This window comes from Puma concolor, chromosome B2 (genome assembly GCF_028749965.1).
Source record: "Puma concolor isolate L17-30 chromosome B2, mPumCon1.1.hap2, whole genome shotgun sequence".
Taxonomy (NCBI): domain Eukaryota; kingdom Metazoa; phylum Chordata; class Mammalia; order Carnivora; family Felidae; genus Puma; species Puma concolor.
In genome coordinates, this window is record NC_141671.1 from 44109676 (window position 1) to 44133393 (window position 23718).

General features: G+C 33.8%; 2 protein-coding genes across 8 annotated transcripts in view; one reads left to right on the plus strand and one right to left on the minus strand.

Moving 5' to 3' along the window:
- The window catches only part of SUPT3H (SPT3 homolog, SAGA and STAGA complex component), a 550537-nt gene that overhangs the window by 490708 nt on the left and 36111 nt on the right, over positions 1-23718 (minus strand). The window lies entirely within an intron of this gene.
- The window catches only part of RUNX2 (RUNX family transcription factor 2), a 329260-nt gene continuing 309500 nt past the window's right edge, over positions 3959-23718 (plus strand). For 2 of the 5 annotated variants that reach the window (XM_086706987.1, XM_086706988.1), the window contains exons 1-2: positions 3980-4176; positions 4375-4498. In XM_086706987.1, coding sequence (XP_086563113.1) covers positions 4039-4176; positions 4375-4498 — 262 coding nt within the window. In that variant the 5' untranslated portion in view covers positions 3980-4038. Of the gene's footprint in view, positions 4177-4374; positions 4499-23718 lie in introns of all 5 variants that reach the window. The other 3 variants (XM_086706989.1, XM_086706986.1, XM_086706990.1) reach the window with 3 other exon arrangements.

Genomic DNA, 23718 nt, shown 5'->3' on the forward strand with positions numbered 1-23718 from the left:
GAAGTAATACTCATAATTAAAGTGTTAAAGTCATGTGAAACAATGTGTTACAAGTAAATTAACACAGAGAAAAAAATTAAAAACTATTAAAACAAGGAAAATCTCTAATCAGATGCCAATATCATCTAACAAATGAGGTGAACCATATCAGGATATAACAATGATTTGCCTTGAATGTTAGGGGCTTCAAACCTACCAGGTACTCATTAGTGAGGATTAATGTCAGTATCCCCTACAAGAACTTTAAGAAACTACTTTGAGACTTTATAGAAATGCCAAAACAGAAAAAGAGAAACCAAAAAAGGCCTGGAGGAGAGAGGGAAGAAAGAAGGGGGAAAGAGGGAGAAAGTGAGGGGGGGGCAGCGAAGGGGGCTAGAGGGAGAGAGAAAGCTTAAGATTTTCTCTTTTGGCATCCAATTTCTACATAATCTCACACTGAGACAGATAGCTGCTACTACTAACCAAATGAAGCTGTTCAAACAATTATGGACATGGTGGTACTTTGGGTTTTTACAGAATTTAATTAAAACAAACTGAGGATGAAAAAAAAAAAAAAAACAGAAGAAATACTCTCATTACAAAAAGTACCACAAAATAACACCCTGTACAAAACACAAAACCATACATGTGCATGCAGTTGTATACAGGAACATATACCCCACTAAAGTAAGTGGAATTAACCTCTCATCACCATGATTGAAAATATTAGAAAAATTATACATATCTTACTAATATAAATTTTTTTCAAATTATCAATATAAGGCCCAATAAATGTTATGTAAAGTTAAACAGTTATACATCAAATCCAAAAAACATTGTCAAAAAATACCAAGTTGAAACAAGAGAGTAAGAAAGTTCATTTTACTAAAAACCACACAATCAGGGAAAACATTTTAAGCCAAATCAGGATTTCTACAATTTATAAAATTCCGACATCAAACCATGTGCTCCTATTGTTTTCAATTAAAAGAAAAATCGAAGAGTAGCAAATAGAAGTATAAAACAATTTTAAAAAACAAACAGAAATGAGCACAAGATTGATACAGATAAAATTACTGCATTCAAATAGGATCATTAGTTCAGAAAATAAAAAATAATTCAAAAGGTAGCCATCAAGATATATGTAGCATTTAAAACACTTTTTAGTATATAATATAAAAAGTTCAACCAATGTTGACAAATTTATTAAATACAAAATAATGGGGAAGCAAGATAATTGCTTTACTTTTCATTTCCGTGGCATTAAAGTACGTAATTTATACAGCCGACCTAAACTTGTCACTTACTTCAACACAGCAAATACTAACATATCCCCAAAAAGGATGTAGTTTTGAGGGTCTACGGTTTCCATCTCTAAGTTTAAGCGTAGTATAAATCTATAATCAAGAGCTTTATTTGCAGTAGCTCTTCTGAGTCAGTCTCTTCATCACAGGTAATATTATTTCTAAGGAAACAAACTATCAATTATCAAATGTGTACCAGTTATCACTGTTGTTTTAAAATTTTTACCACAAAGTAATATTTGCTGCAAACAGGATGTATTTTCAATTTAGAAAAAAAAAAATATGTGTGGATGATGAATATACAAACTTTAAAGCACATCACTTCTCCTGCCAGAACGTGACGGGCCTCACAGGGAAAGAAAGGGCATAATCAACAATATCTAGGAAACTCTTATGCAGTAACAGTAATCACTCTGACCAAAAAATTACGTACAGGACAGTTACCTGCAAAAAGATAGCAGGCAGTTAATAGACACACAGATGTAAAAATTATCCAAATACATATTAGTCAATTTGGAGGGCCAAAGTATGCTTAATAAAAAAAAATTATTTTAAGGGGCAAATATTTAGCAAAGAGTTGGGTTGTAAGATGTCAAAGAATCCTTATGCAGAAACGAAAACTTCATTCTAAAAGAAGAAAAGCATTGACTTACCACACTACCTAAGTTTTCTCAATTACCTCATTCTGCTATTGTACGTACATATGGTACTATATACAAATCCCTCCTTTAGCTTACTCTAGAAATTAATTCGATATAGATCATACTGGTACACCTTATCTATGAAAAAGAAAACTGAGTAGCTTGCATATTAAATGAAAGGTTTTACTTTTCAATGTAAAACCTGTTTACACACCCCGTGAGGCAAAATAAATCTATATTTAAAAGAAGAAACTAAAATGTGTTTTTGGTTTTCTATCACTGAAAGTTTATTATGAGAAAGTTCTGGACATCTGAATCATAAAAGATTAAAGTCATGCTCATGTCTTCCTAGTATATTTTGGGCAAATGAATTTTTGTTAAAGAAACTTATGAATGTACTTGGACATTTATCTAATAAAAACCAAAAGCAGATAATAAACTGTGCTAGGAAGACCATAAGCAGGAGTATTTTTGGCTGTAACAACACCTCCTTGGTGTTTTCCAGCCCTAACCCCTTTATAAACCCCAAATAATGTTTTGTAATTCGCTGTCTCCGCCCACCCTCCCAGCCATTTACTTCATGACACTCCTAGTTACTATCACACTAGGAAGAAGTCTAACATGCAAATTCAGAGTGGCGTGGATAAATGGCAAAAAAAAAAAAAAAAAAAGAAAGAAAAAAAAGCCTAGAAAATTGGTCTGTTCGGCTTTATAATTTTTGTTGAAAAATACCCCATCGCTCCCAACTGATGAAAACAGGAAGCTCTATTCATAAACATGAAATTCTCTGCCTATGATATATAATCATCCTAATAAGAAAATGAGTTCTATACATACTTGTCCAAAGGGGCAAAAAAGGAGATAGTTTCCCAAAGATGTTTCCAATTTTCTTCTGAATCAGAATTAGCAAATCGAGACGACTAACATACTCTGTCTGTGTGCATTATTCCTTACTACACACAGCATTTTGTAATTTATTTCAAAGCTTCCATTATAAACAAAAAATACAGCTTCTGTTAACCCACTCCATTCTGAGCTTATAAAGTCAATAACATTGAACAATCTAAGTTACAACATAAGAATTTTACTTTATAGATGTATATGTAAGATTTGCTGTCAAAGACTCTGTTAAAGTTAACATCCAAATAAACTATCCAAAGAATTATATAAAATGAATACATTTCTTTGAAAAATAAAAATTACAAGCATAAAAAACACTAAGATTCATCCAATAAAGTATGTTACAATTACTGCCATTCATTTTTTGTAAGATCCTCAAACTGGTATTGAGATACAAAAGATACTAATTACATTTAATACGAAAGATACTAATTACATTTAATCTTTACTGTAGGAGCCGGCATCTAATATTGATCATACATTAACTAGAGAGACACGATTTAGTATTTGTAAAGGAATCTCAAGACTAACACTTTCATGACAGCCAATTACAGTCAAGCCCGGCAAGCAGTTTGCAACCAGACCTTAAGAAAGGTAAACTTTTTTACAATGAGTTACAGATTCACAAGTTTAAAAAGACAAGAAAAAGAAAAACAGAAGGACTCCAATCACCCAGCAAATATGAAGCAGACCCCAGAATGTGATACAATCCAAAGATGTAAATTATTGTAAATCATCACTGTTGTTCAGAATTTCACACAGCCTCTTGAGCCAATTTTGTTCTTTTCCACAGACACAATAATGAACTAAATAAAAGGAGGCAAAAAAGAAAAAAAAAAGTGGGGGTAGGGGAACAGAAAGGAAAACCTTAACTGCAGAGTTCAGCTCTACAAATGCTTAACCTTACAGGAGTTTGGGCTCCTTCAGCATTTGTATTCTATCCAAATCCTCATGAGTCACAAAAATTAAAAAGCTATATCCTTCTGGATGCCAGGAAGGGCCTTACCACAAGCCTTTTGTCAGGGAGAGAGAGGGAGACAGTGAGAGAGAGAGAGAGAGAGAGAGCAAGAGCAAGGGGGGAAAAGCCACAGTGGTAGGCAGTCCCACTTCACTTGGAGTACTGTGAGGTCACAAACCACATGATTCTGTCTCTCCAGTAATAGTGCTTGCAAAAAAAAGGAGTTTTAAAGCTTTTGCTTTTTTGGATTGTGTGAATGCTTCATTCGCCTCACAAACAACCACAGAACCACAAGTGCGGTGCAAACTTTCTCCAGGAGGACAGCAAGAAGTCTCTGGTTTTTAAATGGTTAATCTCCGCAGGTCACTACCAGCCACCGAGACCAACAGAGTCAGTGAGTGCTCTCTAACCACAGTCTATGCAGTAATAGTAGGTCCTTCAAATATTTGCTCATTCTTTTTGTTTTGTTTCCTTGCTTTTCACATGTTACCAGCTACATAATTTCTTGACAGAAAAAAATAAATATAAAGTCTATGTACTCCAGGCATACTGTAAAACTAAAACAAGGTTTGGGTATGGTTTGTATTTTCAGTTTAAGGCTGCAAGCAGAATTTACAACAGAGGGTACAAGTTCTGTCTGAAAAAAAAAGGAGGGACTATGGCATCAAACAGCCTCTTCAGCACAGTGACACCATGTCAGCAAAACTTCTTTTGGGGTAAGTGTTATCATATTTTAAAATCCTGTAAGAGATGAACCTGTTAAACAAAAAGGTATGTTTCTGGGATAAACTGCTAGCTTTTCCAGGTAACGTACGATATTAAAGATTATGATAATAATGTTATTTTGCTGCACTAAAAATTGAAAAAATGAAATTGCTGTACATATTTGCATTTGGCATCTGTAACTTATCTACTTCTCGAAGGAATGACTGAAATAGAAAAAATTACATTATCTAACATTAGTCAAAATGTTTTCTAGAGTTGTAGAAATGAGGTAGTTAAAAACAGTGAAAGAAAGCTTAATCTTCTCATTAACCCTCAGTGAAATACAATGAAACACTAAATTAATCAAAGTGCTATGAAGTATTCACCCTGGCAGCTCCCAGTATTTGAGCAAACTTCAAAAAGGAAGCAATTTTACAAAATAACAGACCACAGAATTATCTCGACATTATGCTCTACCATTATGCTCCACTGCAGAAATAAACCTGCAGTAGTTTAACATTTTAACCAGCTCCACTAAAAGAAATCTATCTGTAAGCTTCCCTTGCATCGTACGATAGGTGCACAAGTTTGTTTCTACACAACTTCGTATGATTGAAGCATATATTCCTATATAAAATTATAAGCATGTAACAGCCATTTTCAAAAAATCTTTATAGTTACCCAGGACATCCGGGATATTAAACAGTTCACAGAACTGTAAGTTTAAAAACTTACACGCCATTATATTTTCTATATAATTTTAATTTTACATCTACACACTATTACCCATATGGAAAACTTGTTATAAACACACGGCAAGCACTGAAATGTCTAGGATTCTTTTAATCATATTCTTGGACCTACCAAAATGAATACCGTTTAGTCTCATGAAAAACAAAACTCTGCAAGGATACCCTGCATGATTTTAAAAAGGCATACCTATTAAATCATGCTGAACTTTCAAAGAAAACAGGCATAATACAGTCCCTTAATATTCGATTTCAAATTAATGTTGATACACAAAAGTAAACCACTGCAACATTCATCAGCTGACCCAGTATTAGAGTAAAATATCTAAACACTTACAAGATTTTCTTTATGATGTCCAGCATTTTCCAACTACAAGGCAAGTTTATAAAAGTTTCTTTTATCCTTTAAAATCAATCCTTTTGCTCTGTATACCTGTATTAACTTTGCTTTATAACTTACAACTAACGATTGGAGTTTCCTTTACTCCTCCTACTTCACACATTTTAACTGGCTACCAGAGAGGATCAGTCTTAGTTTAGGTCAAAGAGAAATAATTAAACCTGAAGGAGAAAAAAGGTTTCTCTTTAAAAGGTAAGGAACGCAGTTTGTATTTTACAAAAAAAAAAAAAAAAAAAAGAAAAAGTGAAATTGCTGTAGTGACTCCCTCAATATAGTTGGAAGTGGGCCCCCTCAGTTACGACACATACAATAGAATAATCGCAGATTATTTTTTTTGAAATGTAATGGTAGGTAATAAACATTACTCCAAAATTTTCTGCATTCAGGAAGCAGAACATATATACAACTGGGCTACAGTACAGCCCCTATTATAATCACAGCTTACACATGGTAATTTTGCTGTTCCCCCCACAAGAGATAAGGAAAAAAAATGGTTAAAACTATTGTTATACGAAGGAATAACTTGAAACAGGCATCTCAAGCAGTTAACTTATTCTTCCACAACATTACTGTTTGAAAAACAATACATTTTTCTAACCAGAAGGGGAACAGCACAAGTTTCAAGGACTACTTGAGCATTAAAAGCAAAGACATTAATCCTGTCACAAATAATACATTAAAATGCTCTTTATCCTATCATACGAGGGGTCTTATATTTCTGTGGCATCCTTAATAGCTATTTCTACAGTGGAATTTTCAAACCGTGCCCAAGTTTCTAAACCAGGCATAAGAGTGAACTAAACAGATAAAGATCATCTATCGCGTGTCCTATATTTTTAGACATCGTAACTAATTCCTTCTCTTCTAAAAAGTGGAATTTAGCCTCTCCCACCCCCAAATGGTACTTTAGCACCCGGAGGACAATTTAAGATGAACCCACTACACCACACTAATTATAGGTATGTAGTGAACATTATGTATAGGCCGTCATCACACTGCAAACATTTCCCCCATCCCATAATCTATTCGAAGTCTAAAACCTCACTTCGGGCCTTCAATTCTTATAAATGATTATCAGCACAGCCTAATGAAAAGTCAAAAGTGATCCAGTGATGCGGTCCAGTTTTGCAAAATAATTTTTGCAAAATGTGATCCAGTTTTGCAAAATAATTTTTTAGAAGCTTAGGTTTTCCTAGGTGAGGGACAAAGCACACGAGGACCAACTGCCTCGCCTCAAATAAGAGCGAAAAGTGTGTGAGAATGTGTGTGTGTGTGAGTGTGACAGAGATAAAGTTTCAGTGTCCTTGCTCTCTCAGCACACCATTTACCTTGAATTAAACAAGAATTGCAATCTGCATTATTCAAAATCTGCCCATTACTTATCATAACTAAAGTCTGTTGAAAACGATAGATCTGACTCATGGAATATCTTACAATTAAGAACTTACTTATGACAATGTATCAGCTAACTGATTAAATTTCCACATAAAACCTTTGTAATTGGTCACAGTGACTAAATATGATGTGTAAACACTGATTTCCAAAGTAATAGTTGTGGTCCATGTCAATAACTTTACAGTTTCAAAATTGAATAATGTCGAAATGGTATGACTTGCTTCTAAAATAAGACAGCTAACTTCCAAAAATCTAGGGAGACCATTTAAAAAGTCAAGAACATACACAGAAGACCACCCTAATATATATTAAAAGTTAAAGATGTCAATGCAACTCCCAAAGACTCATAATATAAATTACTTTAAATTATAATAATCCTAATTTTACATAAAAAACAAAGATTTCACTTTTGAAATCTTAGAAACATTTTAAAATGCAAAGGATTTAAAAGAAATCACAGAAAAATATTTTGTTAGTCATTATGAACCTCTCCCGACGGTCTCCAAATCACAAGGAAGGCATGAAATATACATGATAACATTATGATACGTTTTAGTTATTTTACAAGAACAAAAAATTAATCTATTCAATTACACCCTTCAAACTAATCACTGATAGTTTGACTTGTTTAAATCAGTCATGCTAAAGTTAAATTCAGTAAGATAGAAATGTTCCAGTTTGTTAAAAGAACACTGAAATATTTGATGGTTAAATAAACTGCAGAGGGAGGAAAAAACTAACTCATTGAAGGCACTAAGATTTTATCAAACACACAGAATTAATCTTTATTGAATAGAACCATTCACAAATCAAAACTCACTGTACTTCAATACTTTCAAGCAGCGCTAATCAATTACAAACCTTTTCTAGTGCTTCAAAACTCATGTGCTTTCAATTTTATACACTGGTGGTCTTCAAGTACTGTATTGGGGCTGAGTTAAGACATTCTGTATCACAACTTTTTTTTCAACAAATATCCATCTAGAGGACTTTTTTTTCCCTCTCTAGAGCTGCTCACATGAAAACTGTGGTAATATTTTTATACTGTACTTCTTTGTTGAAGCTAAAGGTTAGGGGTTACCTAAATACCTCAACTGTATATACAAAAAAGGGAAAAGGTAAGTATTCATATAAAAAAATCCAATGGGACTGAATTATTTATTTTTGCATTTCCTATGATTAATGATGCACCCGTACCTACTTGAAAACTGATGGCAAAACAGGGTAACATCTCAAATTCCTCTCCAAAGCATACAAATACCAACCTTCCATGCTGTTCTAACCCTTGTTCCAGGAGACTAAAATGTGACAATGCTAATAGTGAGGTCATGCAAAAGCTCCTCCAGAGCATTAAGATCACAAATGCTATTACCTAACAAAAGGCTTCAGAGATATTTTTATATAGAGGGTTCACTGGAACAGTCTACCTCTACAGTGTCTCTTTAAAAAATATTACACATACGGTCAGATAGACAAATGAATTCTAATATGAAAAAACCCTTCCTGTAAGTAATAAAATCGTAAATGTGACAAAAGTGTTAACCATTTTTTCTAGTCATTTACCACTTAAGACTTGTCATTAAATGGGTGCTAGTAAAACCAATGCTAATTTAGGCAGAGATATCCCAATAGGTTAGCTGCATGCATTGTTTTTTTCTCCTATACCAATGAATTCCACTGAAGATGTCATTCTACCAAAAAAATAAATAAAATAAAATAAAATAAAATAAATCTGTCATTGAACTCCAATAATAAGGGTAACAATAAACAACAGTATTTTCTAAAGAGGAAAACAATCTAAGCTGTCTCAAATTTAAGGAGATTCATCACAAAATCTAAAATGTTTACTATTTTAAAATATTTAGAAAAGGAAGTCTCACATAATGAAAATACACACCTTAACACAATATACTGCCATTTCAGAGATTATGGAATTAAGTGAATATGTATTCTGATTAATGTGTTACAATTCAAAAAAATAATGGGGAAATTCTATACCTTATTCAAAGGGAGTTTCCTTACAATTTTCACCACAGCTGACCACAAGCTTTTGTCTTTTCAACAGCAAACATATAAAACAGTCTATACATTCCCACATAACTTTTTAAAGATCTGTACAGAAACTGAGATTAAATATCCTTTTATTACATTGTTATGTAATATTTTCATCTTACGGTGAATTCTTGGAATTTTCTCCACTTTATATCATTTTTTTAAGAACAAAGGATTCAAGGTTTGGGACCACTAGTGTTAGATGGATGTAAGTAACACCATATCAAACATTTCACGTGCTTACTGTTATTATTGAACAGCATGTTAAGTCTAAAGCATTTTTTTCATAAATATGCTTTCTTCAAATAGTAAATAAAAACCCCATCATTTACCATGATATATAAAACAATTTCCACATAAAGTTAGCTGTAGAATTAAAAGTCCTTTAAAGGCTAATTGCTACATAAGCATTGAATACTTGCAGTGAAAAAAAATTCATTAATACATCTCCTGTAAACACGCTATATTCTTCTTAATATTCATAAGTTCAACATCAAATACATATTCCAGGACCAAAAATCATACCAAATGTGATTGTGGTTCTAATTAAAAAGAGGACAAATGTTAGTTTATCTTGATTAATTGGTTTTGATTTTTTAAATCAATTGCCCACAAGGAATTCTGCACCATCTAGACATATTAAATGAACACGAGTTTTAATATTATTTAAGATACCTTAAAATTATTATATTGATGTCAGAAAATTTACCAAGTTAACATTATTCTCAAACATGTATTTATGATCACTGTTGCAATCAGCTTATCTGCACTATTTGTATTGCCATCGCTTAAGAAATAACACGTGACTTACATTAGAGACGCGACATTCTTACCAAGGTACAGGTAAACATCCTGGGCAAGGCAAATAATTTTGACCACAAAATCAAATAAATGAATTTTATTTTACTTTTCATTTAAACTTGCTTTTTTATTTTTTTACATCGATAGGAGCTACTAAAATCATTATGCCATCAAGTACAATTACATAAAACACTAAGTTTAAAACTCAAAAGTTTACGCATTTATAGGTTGCTCTAAAATTCGTATGAACCATGAATGTGCCAAGCCATTGTTTACATATTCCTTATAGTCAGATGTCTTACAGTTAAATCCCTTTTTTGGTTCAGTATAAGCAAAAAATAATAATATCAATAATAAAGGGAAAATGCTAGCCAAATCACAATTAACAATCATCAATAAGGTTTGAGAAACATATACACACAGTCTCTTTGGAAAAACTAGAATAATGATGTTGTGGTACCCCACAGAACTTTATATGAACATGGACATATTTTTATACAGACACAAAATACATGCCACATAAATAGAACTTAAATCTCTTTCAACTATCAGTCCGCTCTAAATTTTAATACATGGTATATGCATTTGCAAGTGCATACAAACACATAAGTGACTACAGACCTTGAGATAATCATTAGGAAAAAATTTGTAAATTATTTAACTGAGGTGTTGTTAGTAGTTTTTTGTAAGAGATAACCAATTACTTTCTGCATGTATACTAACAAAGCAATGTCCAACTGTAAAACCATTAACAGTCATCAAGCATCAACCGGGAAATTCAAGATAAAAATAATCAAAAACTACGCTTGTAAAACCTGAAGGACATTATTTTCCAGTCATAAACTTAAAATAATTAAACACTGATTATCAGTTGAATTATTACAGTTCACAAAGGTAAATATGAATGTAACTAATCTGCTAACAGATACCTACTGATTGACATTCTCTCAAAGAACAACTCTGGCCTAGAGCTAAACAGGTAAATTTTCTATATATTTACTCAGTGCCTATATAACCTACATAAACAATTTAAATTAGGCATTGTGATTTGTAATTTGCTTATCTTGTTTCAGCAGTAATAATTAATTCTATTTTTAAATTTCTCTACTGAACTTCTCAATTTAAACTTCAAACTTCCAGGATAATCTTTAAGTGAAAAGGTATCATTATTTCTATCAGATGATTAAAAATTACTTAAATGAATCTAAGCAAAATGTATTCACTATGAAGCTGAAAAGACAGTAAGAGCTATATTTTATCATTGATATTTTAATCCCCTGGTTTTACTGTATTGGTGTAACCTGGTCCTAGAAAATAGACATACATGTATCTCAAAGATATAGGGCACAGATTTCCTTTAATCAATAATTTTATTATAAGATTTTTTGTAAACGTAGCTCAAAGATAACACATTTTTTAAGAAAAGTGAATTCTTACTTTATTTCATAAAATCTTATCACATTACAGAAATCTGCAATATTATATATATTATAAACAGTATAGTACTATATTACATGTAGTATAGAAAGAAAACTTCTTTATGTTAATAATCTATATTATATCATAGTATATGTTTTCCATAACATAAATAGCTGTAAAAGTATATAAGCATTTCATACTAAGGACTTTATCACCCAATTCGAAATACTACGACATTGAAAGAAATTTCTAAGAGAAAACTTCCCTTAAGACAATAACATCCTAGTATTTGGCAAGCTAATTGGTTATAAAAGGTAATCTAGTAAGATTAATTTTCATTAATTAACTACTCATAAAATTTGTAAATCTTTCAAAGTAATTCAACTCCTGAAAAAATGCAGAAAAAATTCTACTGCTCTTTCAAATAGAGTTCAATGCAAAATGAAAATATTTAAGATAATCCATAAAGCAGATAGTACTTACACAGTGTACTACCATATCTTTGTAAAGCAATATAAACATAAAATTCAGTGTAATCCAAACCTTTGATCATTAATCCAACCTCCTCTCCATAATACAAATTCTTTTTTTTCATATTATTAAAACCCAAGTGTTCACGCAGAATTCTTTACATTCCCCAAGTTGTTAAAACTAAACACATATAGTATGTTCTCTCTATGTCTCCCTCTCTCTGTCTCTCTGTCTCTCTCTCTCTGCATTCCCAATTCTTGCCTCCTTCCCTATCTCCATCTTTCATTCCCTTTATCTTAGGAGGAAAATTTGTAACATTTGCAAAGCTTTTTGCCACTAGTATCCACCTAGTTTTAAAAACATCATTGTCTAAGCTAGATAAGGACAACTGGTATTGTCAGACAAGCACCATTCTTGATGTAGTAATAAAGATTTAACAATGTATTTCCTTTATAATATGCATAAGTATACTGCAAAATATTTTAGTGTACCAATAAGACCAGAGAAAACATATAGAGAGATTTTTTTAAATTACCATTCACAAAGATCCAGAAAGAAATGGAGCCATATGCAGATTAGGCTTTTGTAAATTTTCATAAATATTCTTATTTTTAAAAATATAATGATAAAATCTAAATACATCAAGAAATACTTCAATAACTTTTTTTATAAGAGTGAAATATCTGGCTTAAATTGATAAATTAATTACTAAATGGTTAAAACACTATATTTATACATTTATATACATAAAAAACTTTACTAAGACATGTTCAAACCATTTTCTTGGCTATGAAATAAAGTCATATGCTCCAACAAATAACATAACAAAATATTTTCCATTAAGTATTTATTCACAAAGTAATTATATTACATGTAGAAAATGATAGCAAGAGATTTTCTAAAATGACACTACATTAATATATGTAACTCAAATTTGCCACCTTGATTTAAACCTTAATCTGCCAAATACATAACCGTTTCATTGAGGTCCCATTATCCAAAAAAAATCTAATACCCCAATGTTGTTTTAAAGGAAATTTTAAGAAAAATCATCATATTATAAGCTGACCGAGATATTTTTTGAAAAGTAGCTGTGAAAATAACGTGAGCTGAAAACTTATATATAACCTTAAACAAACTTACATACTCGAACATATGAAATGAACAAGAAAACAGCAAACAGATGCATGAAATAAAACTCTACCTAGCAATGATACCACACTAAAAAGCCAACCCTAAGCACAAGAGAAATACATATGCTTTTTAAAATATATGCTTAAATTTAATGCTCTTAAATACAGGCTTGCCTTTTGAACTGCTCAAATGAATAGATAACATACCAGTGACTACAGAACTTCCTTCTAAACTGGCAAAAAAAAAAAAAAAAAAAAAAAAAAATAGTAATAGTAATGACACCTAATTCCTAATTTTCCAGTTATATTGTGTGATACTTTCTTTAATTAGACTACCACTTATTCTAAACTGGCTGGAAAGGCTTGCCCACTGCATTTTCCCTGTACGTACCTCTTCCTTATCAATTATGATGTATCTTCAGCATTCGGAAGAAAAAAATAAAAAGCTTCAAAACTTAGTAACTGAGTTTAAAACACATCGTTAAATCAATATACACAGGGCTACTTTAAAAAATATTCATTTCTCGAAGGCCAGAAAATCTTACTTTTTTTAAGCTGATGCATCTACACATAGAAAGCAAGTTTTAGTAAGTTCTTTTGCTACGCCATAATGATCTGCTCCAGGAACTCAAGGGTACCTAAAACAACGGACTACCTGTTCTAGCCATGCTTAGGAATGTGTCCAAATCATTTTTATTGATTTAACCTTTATAGGAATGCTACATATCCTCAGAGCAAAACATTTTGAATGTATTTATAATATGACACACTTCTGAGAAACCATGAAAAAGAAAGCTAAAAACAAATCTAGATACTCCTCCACCCTTGGTTGTTATGGGTATTTGTTTTTTTCAAAACTACTAACAGACCTAAATATTAAATAATTCTATTTAGGAAAACTTACGTTGGCACCATGGTAAGGAGAAAGAAAAATTTATTTTGAGGAAAGAAAAGGTGCATTTAAATAAATTCTAACTTTTAAGAAATAAAATGTCTGCCTTGACAATGATGTCACATCTACACATTTTAACGGACTCTAAATACTCACTTTCATATTCTAGTTACACATTAATCATGGAACCTACAAACATATCAAACTTAAAGAATTCAGTCCTTATTGAATAAACTAAGTTGTACTCTAGTTTACATTCTGAGAGTTGACAGAGAAAGTTCTGTGTTACCTATCTCTCTAGCTTTCTACAAGTGGTACTTTATTAATGGCTTCAGCAGCTAATGCCTGCATTAGTCATGTTTGCCAAATAATAATTCACAATATTATGCTTCCTCACATTATGGTTCATCATTCGTTAACTTGAACCTCACCTCTAAAGGAGTTATACTTTCACTGCAAACTGTTCTCTCAAAAAGGCAAACAACTTTTGAGCATTTCCAGATGTAGCCCTCAAAAAAAAGAAAAAGGAAAAATCATAGGCAAATTCTCAAAGAATTCTAAAATTATTAATAAAAATGTAGTAAAACTGGAGTCACTACTTATTACTTCAATGATATCCGGAAGTTTAAGAGCTGAATGTACTATATATCAAATTAAGAAACTTATGATAGATTTCAGGTAGCTGCCAGTAGATACAACCACCAAGCACATTTCACTGTGAGACAAGATTCTACTGAACTGGAATTTCTGAAGGTCTGACAATTACTGAACATGCAAGAATAAAATGATAACGTCATCTTTTTCAAATAGTTAACTTTTTTCTGGGTAATATCAATTTGGCTTTGGCCACATTACTTTCATTTTGTCATTAATTTGTTATAAAGCATCCAAGCATGCACGTGATTATGCTAAACCAAAATTAAAATAATTTATATGCAGCCTACTTCTCTGAAGCAGGGCTGGGACTACAGCGAGGCAAGCAGGCGTCTGGGGCACAACATTTAAGGAGGTCCTTACTTGTGCACAACCCTGAAAGTGAGTGCCTCCTTAAATGCTGAGCCCTAGGAACTTTGCTTGCCTCACCCGAGGCCCAGGTCCCCCACTGAGGGCACACTGGTATCAAACATTTCATGAGACATACTCTAAGCAGGATATCATAAAACACAGAAATATGGTAATATCAGAATGAAATTAAAAATAAAAATGTTTATATGCTTAACGGCCTATCTGATTTATATTTTTCTTAAAAAAAAAAGAACCCACTTGAACATAAGTGGAAATAGGTATTTAAAAACACAATCATATTATAATGAGTGATCTGAGTTCAGAGATGGCACAAATTGTTGACAAATTTTCTTAAAAGGAGACTTTTATTTGCCATACATATCTTTCAAAGTAAACTCAGGGCCCTTATTACTCAACCATAATGCTTTAAAAAAAAAAAGAAAAGAAAAGAAAAGAAAAAGGATTGAGTAAGTATGTTCCACTAAAGGGCTCACAGGGCTACACAGGGTTCGTAACAGCCCAGATCAACAGAATCACCTGAGGAATACGCCTTGAGGAGGAAGGGGACATGAGAGAGGCTTGGGAATTATTTTAGACAAGGCTCTACAAGTAAATTAGCCACATTTGGGGACCAAGAGGGAGCCAACTTTTAATACACCCAGAAATAAGTTAAGACAAGATGCATATACAAAAATATATACATTTCCAAACTGTTTCCCCCCTCAACATTTGCAAAGCTTATTCACAAGAAAGAAAACATTAAGATTTCAGTTTGTTACTTTCTTTTCCCCATCTTCTAGTAGAGATGTTAGACAATGATAATATGTCCAACCAGTAATACTAATAAGAAAAAGGTCAGAAGCATAGATAATTCAGTAAGATGAATACAGCCAAAAATATTACTTGTCTTTTTCTTCTAGGTTAAGTAGGTATTCTAAGTATATATTCTAAAAACTCAGTATTTTAAACTTTAAATATATTTAATTAAGTGTATATTAATGTCTTTTAAGAAAATATATGTGCCCAACGTACCTCCAACACTATACCTTGAAACTCTATTTTGTTTTATGTTAGCTTTTCTTTGTTGACTACTTATTGTGCCAGGCACTGTGCTAAACCCTTTATAAAGATTATTTCCTTTAATTCTCCGAATTCCTTTATATGAAATGGCTATTACAATTCTTTACAGATGAGGAAACTGAGGTAATATGAGGTAATAAAACCTGCCCAAGGGCATGCATACAGTCGAAGAACAGACATTCAAACCCAAGCTTTCTCACTCTCCACTACTACCTTACAGTGGTATATATAACCTTAATGAAGTCAAGGTTATAAGAAATCCCCAATTTCATCTATACAGGTATCATTTCTCAGTAACATTATTGAGGTAAAGTTATTAAATTGACAAAATACAAGAGATCATCTTTGAGACTCCAAATTCTCCCAAAGTAGATCTTTAAGTAATACTGGTCAGTGAGAACCAAAGAGATTAAGGAAAAATATAACTAAAGAGTGTACCAAGGGATAAGACTTCAGTCAGGTTTGACCAGAAAATGAAGGTTCCAGGGAATTAAATCATTCTTAACCAATCATCATAATCAATAATCTTATTCAATATCCACACCATACCCTATATACTTCATCTGATATGAAAATACCATTTTAGGAGTTAAAAATTACACTGTTACATTAAACACAGGAATTTGTAATCCTCCTTGTTTGTAAAATTAAAACAATAAAGATTTCAGTCACGGCTTTTACGTCAGTCAGATCTGGAGTCAAATCCTAGTTTCTGTAATAATCCATAACATTCCTTTTACCATGGTCTCACTGTTCTACCTAAAAAGGCTTACATACCCATACTCATGCTAAGTGAACAAGGCGACTTTAATACCTAAATCTTAATCTGTAATTACAATTTCTCAAATTCTTGCTCACTTAAATCTTTGATGTTCCCAAAGACCCACTGATAAAGGTACCTGTTCTTTGCCCACCAAAGAGATTATGTACATGATTCTAGGAAGTAACTCTTTGACATGTACTATTTATTCCAATGTCATCCACAGCCATTTCTCCACTATTACTAAAAACAGAAATTCTTACAGAAGCCATAAAAGAGTTCTACCTGCTGTTTTTCTGAAAGAGGATAGGAAGAAAGCTGTGAGAGTGTATCACTGTCTGTATGGGTCCACTGAGAAAAGATGCCCTGGCCAGGAGCCGCAGGTGATGGCAGGTAGATGAGACATTTGCTCAAAGAATAAAAAACTGGGAAGAAGAGAAAGCTCTTTAAATATCTGCAAACACCAACAAACCTCTCCAAACATCCTGCACCCATTTTTAATTTGATACACAATGGTGTAATGATCACACAAACAACTTTAATGAGGTAGAATAAAGTAGAAACATTTATTAAAATTAAATAAGTACATACGCAGGTATAAAATCCTAGATACCACATTTCAGAAAAGGAAGCATGCACACTCGTACTCTATCTGGCATTGGACAAGACAGAAAAAGATTTGGTTAGAAAGAAAAGTTGGTAAGGGAAGATGCTTTGCTGGCTTTAGCTTAAACTCTGCAGGGGTTCACACTTATTTCATCAGAAGTCACCAGACGGCAAAGATGCGAGAAAAGACCAAAGGTTTTTTGTGCAGCCAGAACAATCAACCAATGAAGCAGAGAGTAAATTTAGGATGACATGGTGATTTACTAGTCATTAATCTAGTAGGAAAAAAACTCGGCCAGAATGTGGAAAACATGGTTAAACTGAAGAGGGATTACAAAGAAAGAAACCAGCAGCAGAATTTGGCAGCGGTCGCTGGGAGAAGCAAGGACTGGGAAAAGGAGACGGCAGCCCAGAGGAGAGGACAGTGGTGTTGCTGGTAGTCAGGAGAAAAACAGGGGAGGGTAAAGTCGCAAGAGTTTTGACTTTATCATTATTAAAGCTGTGCCTAGTGCGGGAAACAGAAAGATCCTAACTGTAAACAACACAAGTTCAATATTGTGTTTACCTGTTCAGGGGTGTACATGTTGTCAGAGGAACTCAAAATGGTAATGATCGCTATGTTTGGATAACAGCAGAATTGTGAAAGATTTTTTTATACTTGCCAGTATTTTTCAAGTCAAAAAAATACAAATATTGCAACTGAAAAAATTTAGGGGACACTATGTTTTAATGTTTAACATTAACCCATATAACAAATTTGGTACTGGTAATGATGTGGTGTTTTTTTCCCCCATGCTCAAGTTTAAGAAACAGAGCAAATTCCTACAATTATAAATGATTTTTATGTGGGAAAACCAGTTTCAAAAAAGCCATAGAATCTCATAAACACAACAGACCCAGCAAGGGTTTTGGTGTTAAGTTTAAATCCCAGTTACACCAATTATTCTTGCCGTGATGAGCACTGAGCCAATCATGAAAGTGCTGAATCGCTCGCTGTACTATGCACCTGAAACTATGGTACGCTGTATGTCAACTAACCGGAATTAAAAGAAAAACTTAAAAAAAAAATGTAAGAAATAAAAAAAATATGTCCCAGTTACACCAATTTTAAAAACCTGAGCAAGTTACTTAAGCTCCCTGTGTCTCAATTCCTTCATTCCTGTAAAGATGTTTACTACCTACCTTGAAAGTTTTCCATGAAAATTAAATAAGATACATGCATGTAAAGTGCCTACAACCCAGTCAGGAAAAATCATTGCAGTTATTACTACGTACATCGTAGTATGTATGTAGATACACTGTATGTACATACATTGTGCTAATACATACAATCACTCAATCCTGAAATCGTCTTGAAGAGGCTAAATTTGATTACTCACAGTGTGGTCCACAGAGCAGTGGCACCAGCAGCACCTGAAAGCTTGCATAAAAATTCAGAACCTCAGGCCTCACCCCACACTTTCTGAATCAGAATCTGCACTTTCACAAGATCCCCAGGAAAAGCAAAGTTTGAGAAACCCTGTTCAAAACAACATTCAATTAAGGGAGGGTCCAGCTTGTTCACATATTACCAGCTCCCCGAAATTGTCCACTTCATGTCGGTTCCAGAGTTCTTTCCTGATGCTGAGTGAAGAGCAACTGGTAGTTTACTCCTAATTTCTAACTCTGAGAATCTTTTAAGAAACTGACAGAAAAGTCTAATCACTACTACTTCCAAAAGATGACTTTAAAAACTAACGAGAACTCTCACGTGGACCCCTCAGTCGATCCACTCCGAACAAGAAACAGGGTCCTGTGGTGCATAGCTCTCTCTTGTAAAAGAAGGTCTTCAATAACTTGACACATTTTGTAAATTATTAAGCTGCATAACTGTACTAACCAGGTACCAGTCTGCTTATCCCTGTTGTCAATGATGTCTCACCACAAATCTGTCGAATGTTTACTGAAGTTTAAAAACATTGTATTTGCCCTCTGTTCTGGAGACAGATACCTAGCGGCCCTGACAGAGCACAGAGTTTGTGAGGCATGGCTACTACTGAGTAAAACCATTTGGCTTCTGATACTCAACGTCTAGGCGGCTCACAAATCATGCCTTTAATAACCCTTTCTAGAATCTTAGGCAGCAGGGGCCTCAGGCTGACAGGACATCGGACTTTCGTTTTCCAACTAATCCCCCTCTTTGATATGTGACACTGATTTTTTTATTTTGAAGTATTTTATCAACATAGATGCCCATTCTTGTCGCTTTTCCACTCCATGATTACCATACTGAATAAAACAGGAAATACAGAAGAAACTGTATCTATGAAAATTGTCAGCCTAAATAATAATTCAAATTTCCTAACTGGGAGAAATAAAAGATGGCATGAAGAAGATATGACCAAAAAAAAAAAAAAAAATAGAAGAAAGAAAACACATCTGCCAGATTCCACAGAATTCTAAGAGTGTGATGATCATAGAGCTCCAACAGGCTTATCTCCTCTGAAGGGATTTCTTAGACTGCAGAACTTTTAACTTCCTTCTAGTTCTTCTCCAGTTTAGTTCTTGAGAAGTCCCTCAGTTATTTAGCCTACACTGCCTCTTGCCTACATACTTATTCTTGCTCTCTACCCTTAAAAAGAACATGCATGCCCTCGCTTGCCCACTCGCGCACTACCTCATCCTTTTCATTGTGCCATCTCAACTTTCTTTCCATCCGTGTCCACATGGGCACTGCTTTAGATTCTAAACTTCCAGTGGAGGGCCCAGAGCCGTAGATTTAATTCCCTTGGAACATCACCTAGAACAGTAACATAATCAATTAAGCTTTAATGGCCTTAGGACAGGCACATCGATAACAAGAGCTCACAGAAAGATATGCTTACCACGAATTTTAAATTCAATGAAAATTAGGAACAAAAAGCATGTCAACTTTTTCTGCAAGAAGCTGTGTATGAACCAGCACTTTACTCTTGGCTGGAAAAACCTGGAGAAAAAAATACCTGAATATGAAAGGTGAATTGGCCTTAAAGACAAAAAGAGGAATATACTGAGTGAACGGAGAAAGGAAGGTCATTTAAAAAATAAAGCATGTGATAAGCCAAGACTCAAGACTAAGAGAGGGAGACAATAAAATAAGTGATAGGTATAGAATTTTTAAATCTCTTAAGTATAAGGGACTATTTATAAGTAGAGTGGTTTAAGACTTGCTGTCTACTATTCTTTAAAGCAGGCTTCATTCCTATGAGTTTAGGAAAGACTCTGCCACACATAATGAAATCAAAATCTAGGGAAGGAATATATGTGAACAAAAGGGGTGTACATGAGAATGTTCCTCATGACTAGTATCTACTTGCTCAGACCACCTAAGTATCCAATAGGTACCCTATAAAGGAAACAAATTTTAAAAGAAAAAGTAGGATAGCCAGGAAATCAGAAAACATAACAGAAAGATTGATCCTAGGAAGAATGTTCAATCCCCAAATCACTACTCCAATTTCCAGCGATGAGCACTGTCTTATTTTTCCCTTGTTCTCTCCGTGTACCACATGAATGTGCATTTATCAAGACCTCATTAATTATTCTGAGAGGGATGTGTTGCCTTATCAAACAAAAATCAAAGCTCCTTTCTTGAGTGTCAAAAAAAAAAAGATGGAATTTGATAAACGGGATTTTTTCATTTCAAGGTTGTTAACCTCATAATTTCTAATGTTTAATGGTTTGTTGCTTGTTTAATAAATCCCTGCTTACATGGGAAGAAGGAAAAAAAAAGAAAGATTAGTTCTAGTCACAGAAGTCTTAATAAATCATTCCTCTTGACTTTTTTACATTTAATTTTCTGGGTTTTCTCCAAGCGTCCCACCTCCCTCCAATTTTTTCTAGTATTACCACATTGGACTTTTAAAGGACTGAGCTTCAAGTCGAGAGAACTCCGATCTAGTTGCACAGTTACAATGATATAAAAAGACAAAACACTGTTTGTCTGAGCTTCGCTTCCCAGTACTGAACTACATAATGTTAAGACTTTTCCAAATTCTATGATTCTGCCATATTTATTACATTCTTGATAGAAGATTATTTCCAGTAATCGGCATAAGGTCACCCAGAGTGAACTTGAAGGCATTTTTTTCCCACTGAGACTCTGTAGAACCATAATCCTTCTCAGCTCAGGTCTTGAGGGAGCCACTGACAACCAACCAACTGATGGGAATTTGTGAATAAGAGGATTTTTTTGCCAACTGATGCCTGAGTGTTTAATATTTTCATTCAAAAGTCAATTTGTTCCTCTGACTTTCATCTCACTACGCTTATTTCTACTGAACCCTTGGCATCTTTTACTTTGGGTCTTTGCTTCTGTAGCCCTAGATCCAGCTTTTCAGAAGGCACTTACAGGGAAGTGATTAAAAGGCACAAAAGGTCATGAAAAAGGCAGAGAGAAGTGGAAGAACTTTGTTCTAGAGCCCTTTTACTTTCCTGCCTGGCTTTATGAAAAATAACTTCACCTCTTTATGCTTCACTTTCCTCATCTGTGAAATAAGAGAAACATTATCCACCTACCTGCCCTGCCTCACATGGATGTTTAGACATTGAAAGGAGAGAACCATGTCGAGAACACTAAGAAAAATCACAAGTATATCCATATAAGTTATAATAATTAAGTACTACAAAAACAAAGTTCAACTTCCATTCACTTGACTGAAAGAACATGCTTGTGCCTTTATGGAAACATAAAATATAAGCTGGCCAGGCTTTTACCAGAGAATGAAACTAAAATCTTCAGCAAACCAAGTCTTTTGAAGACTAAACTTTGTGGAATAATAACATCCATTAAAATATTATCTCCACATAAGAGTGAAAACATATGGTATCTTTCTCTGTATGACTTATTTCACTTAGCATAACACTCTCCAGTTCCATCCACGTTGCTACAAAAGGCCAGATTTCATTCTTTCTCATTGCCAAGTAGTATTCTACTGTGTATATAAACCACAATTTCTTTATCCATTCATCAGTTGATGGACATTTAGGCTCTTTCCACAATTTGGCTCTTGTTCAAAGTGCTGCTATTAACTGAGGGTTGATGGCGGGTGGGAGGGAGGGGAAGGTGGGTGATGGGCATTGAGGAGGGCACCTGTTGGGATGAGCACTGGGTGTTGTACGGAAATCAATTTGACAATAAGTTTCATATTAAATACATAAATAAAAATATTATCTCCAAATATCTCCAATTATCTTACAACATTATCTCCTTTTCATTCCTCTAGCTCAGCTCACCTGTTAACGTACCTCATCAGTAAAATACACTGTAATGACCACAACTGTCATTTGTTTACAAATTACATAAATCTGTTACCTTTCTAGTATATTATATACCTTAAAAATTCTTCATGAAAATTGAAATTTTAAGGCTTAAATTTGAATTTAAGTTCCCTGAACTCTGTTTTGGAGACCGCTGCTATAAGTCAATGGTTTCAAACCTTTGTACGCTATGGAACACTGCTCAAACACCAAGTTTTAAAATGCAAACCCAGGGGCACCTGGGTGGCTCAGTCATTTAAGCGGCCAACTTCGGCTCAGGTCATGATCTCACAGTTCGTGAGTTTGAGCCCTGCATCAGGCTCTGTGCTGCCAGCTTAGATCTTGGAGCCTGCTTCGGATTCTGTGTCTCCCTCTCTCTCTGCCCCTCCCCCGCTCAGGCTTTGTCTCTCTCTCTCTCTCTCTTTCCTTCAAAAAAAAAAAAATAAAAACATTAAAAAAAATTTTAATAAAAAAAATTTTAAAAAAATAAATAAAAAGCAAACCCAATCCATAAGAGAAATACATGTAGAGCTGCTCCGATTAACATGGGAATAAGAGAACGGGAGCCAGGAGTTCCGTGAGGAAACTCCTGTGGCTCCAGAAAGCACAATTTGAAAGCACTAATCTTGAGGTGAGACTTTCCATTAGCCTCTTTACAAAATAAAATGAATGAATGAATGAATGAATGAATGAATGAATGAAAGAAATGTACTTAATAGCACTATTTCCTAAGCTTGAAGTCCAAGATGTTAAAGAGTCAACAGAATGCTCAATGTTATATTTACTGTAGAGATACTGTTGACTGCGTAATCAAGGGGCCCAACAGGCTTTCGTGGAGGAAAATTCTCACAGTCCTTATCACCAAACACTATTATACTCCTAACTGCTATGGTTATATCAAAGACTGTCAATCGACTTTGCTTTCAGACAGTATAATACACAATGTTATGCTTTCCTAGTTGCTAGGAGGCTTGACAGTTACGCTTTTTGCCCCATCTCGGGAACCAGAGAGCACCTTTATTTTATGCATCTCCGTGCATTTTTACCCCCGGGTTAATTTTATATCTCTACTCCTTTTGGACTTCATCTTGATTTCTTGTCTTTCCTATCTTATTATAAACAAGTACAATAAACTCATATATTTTTGGAATCACCTAAGATACCAATGATAAAGCTCAACGCTCAAAACTT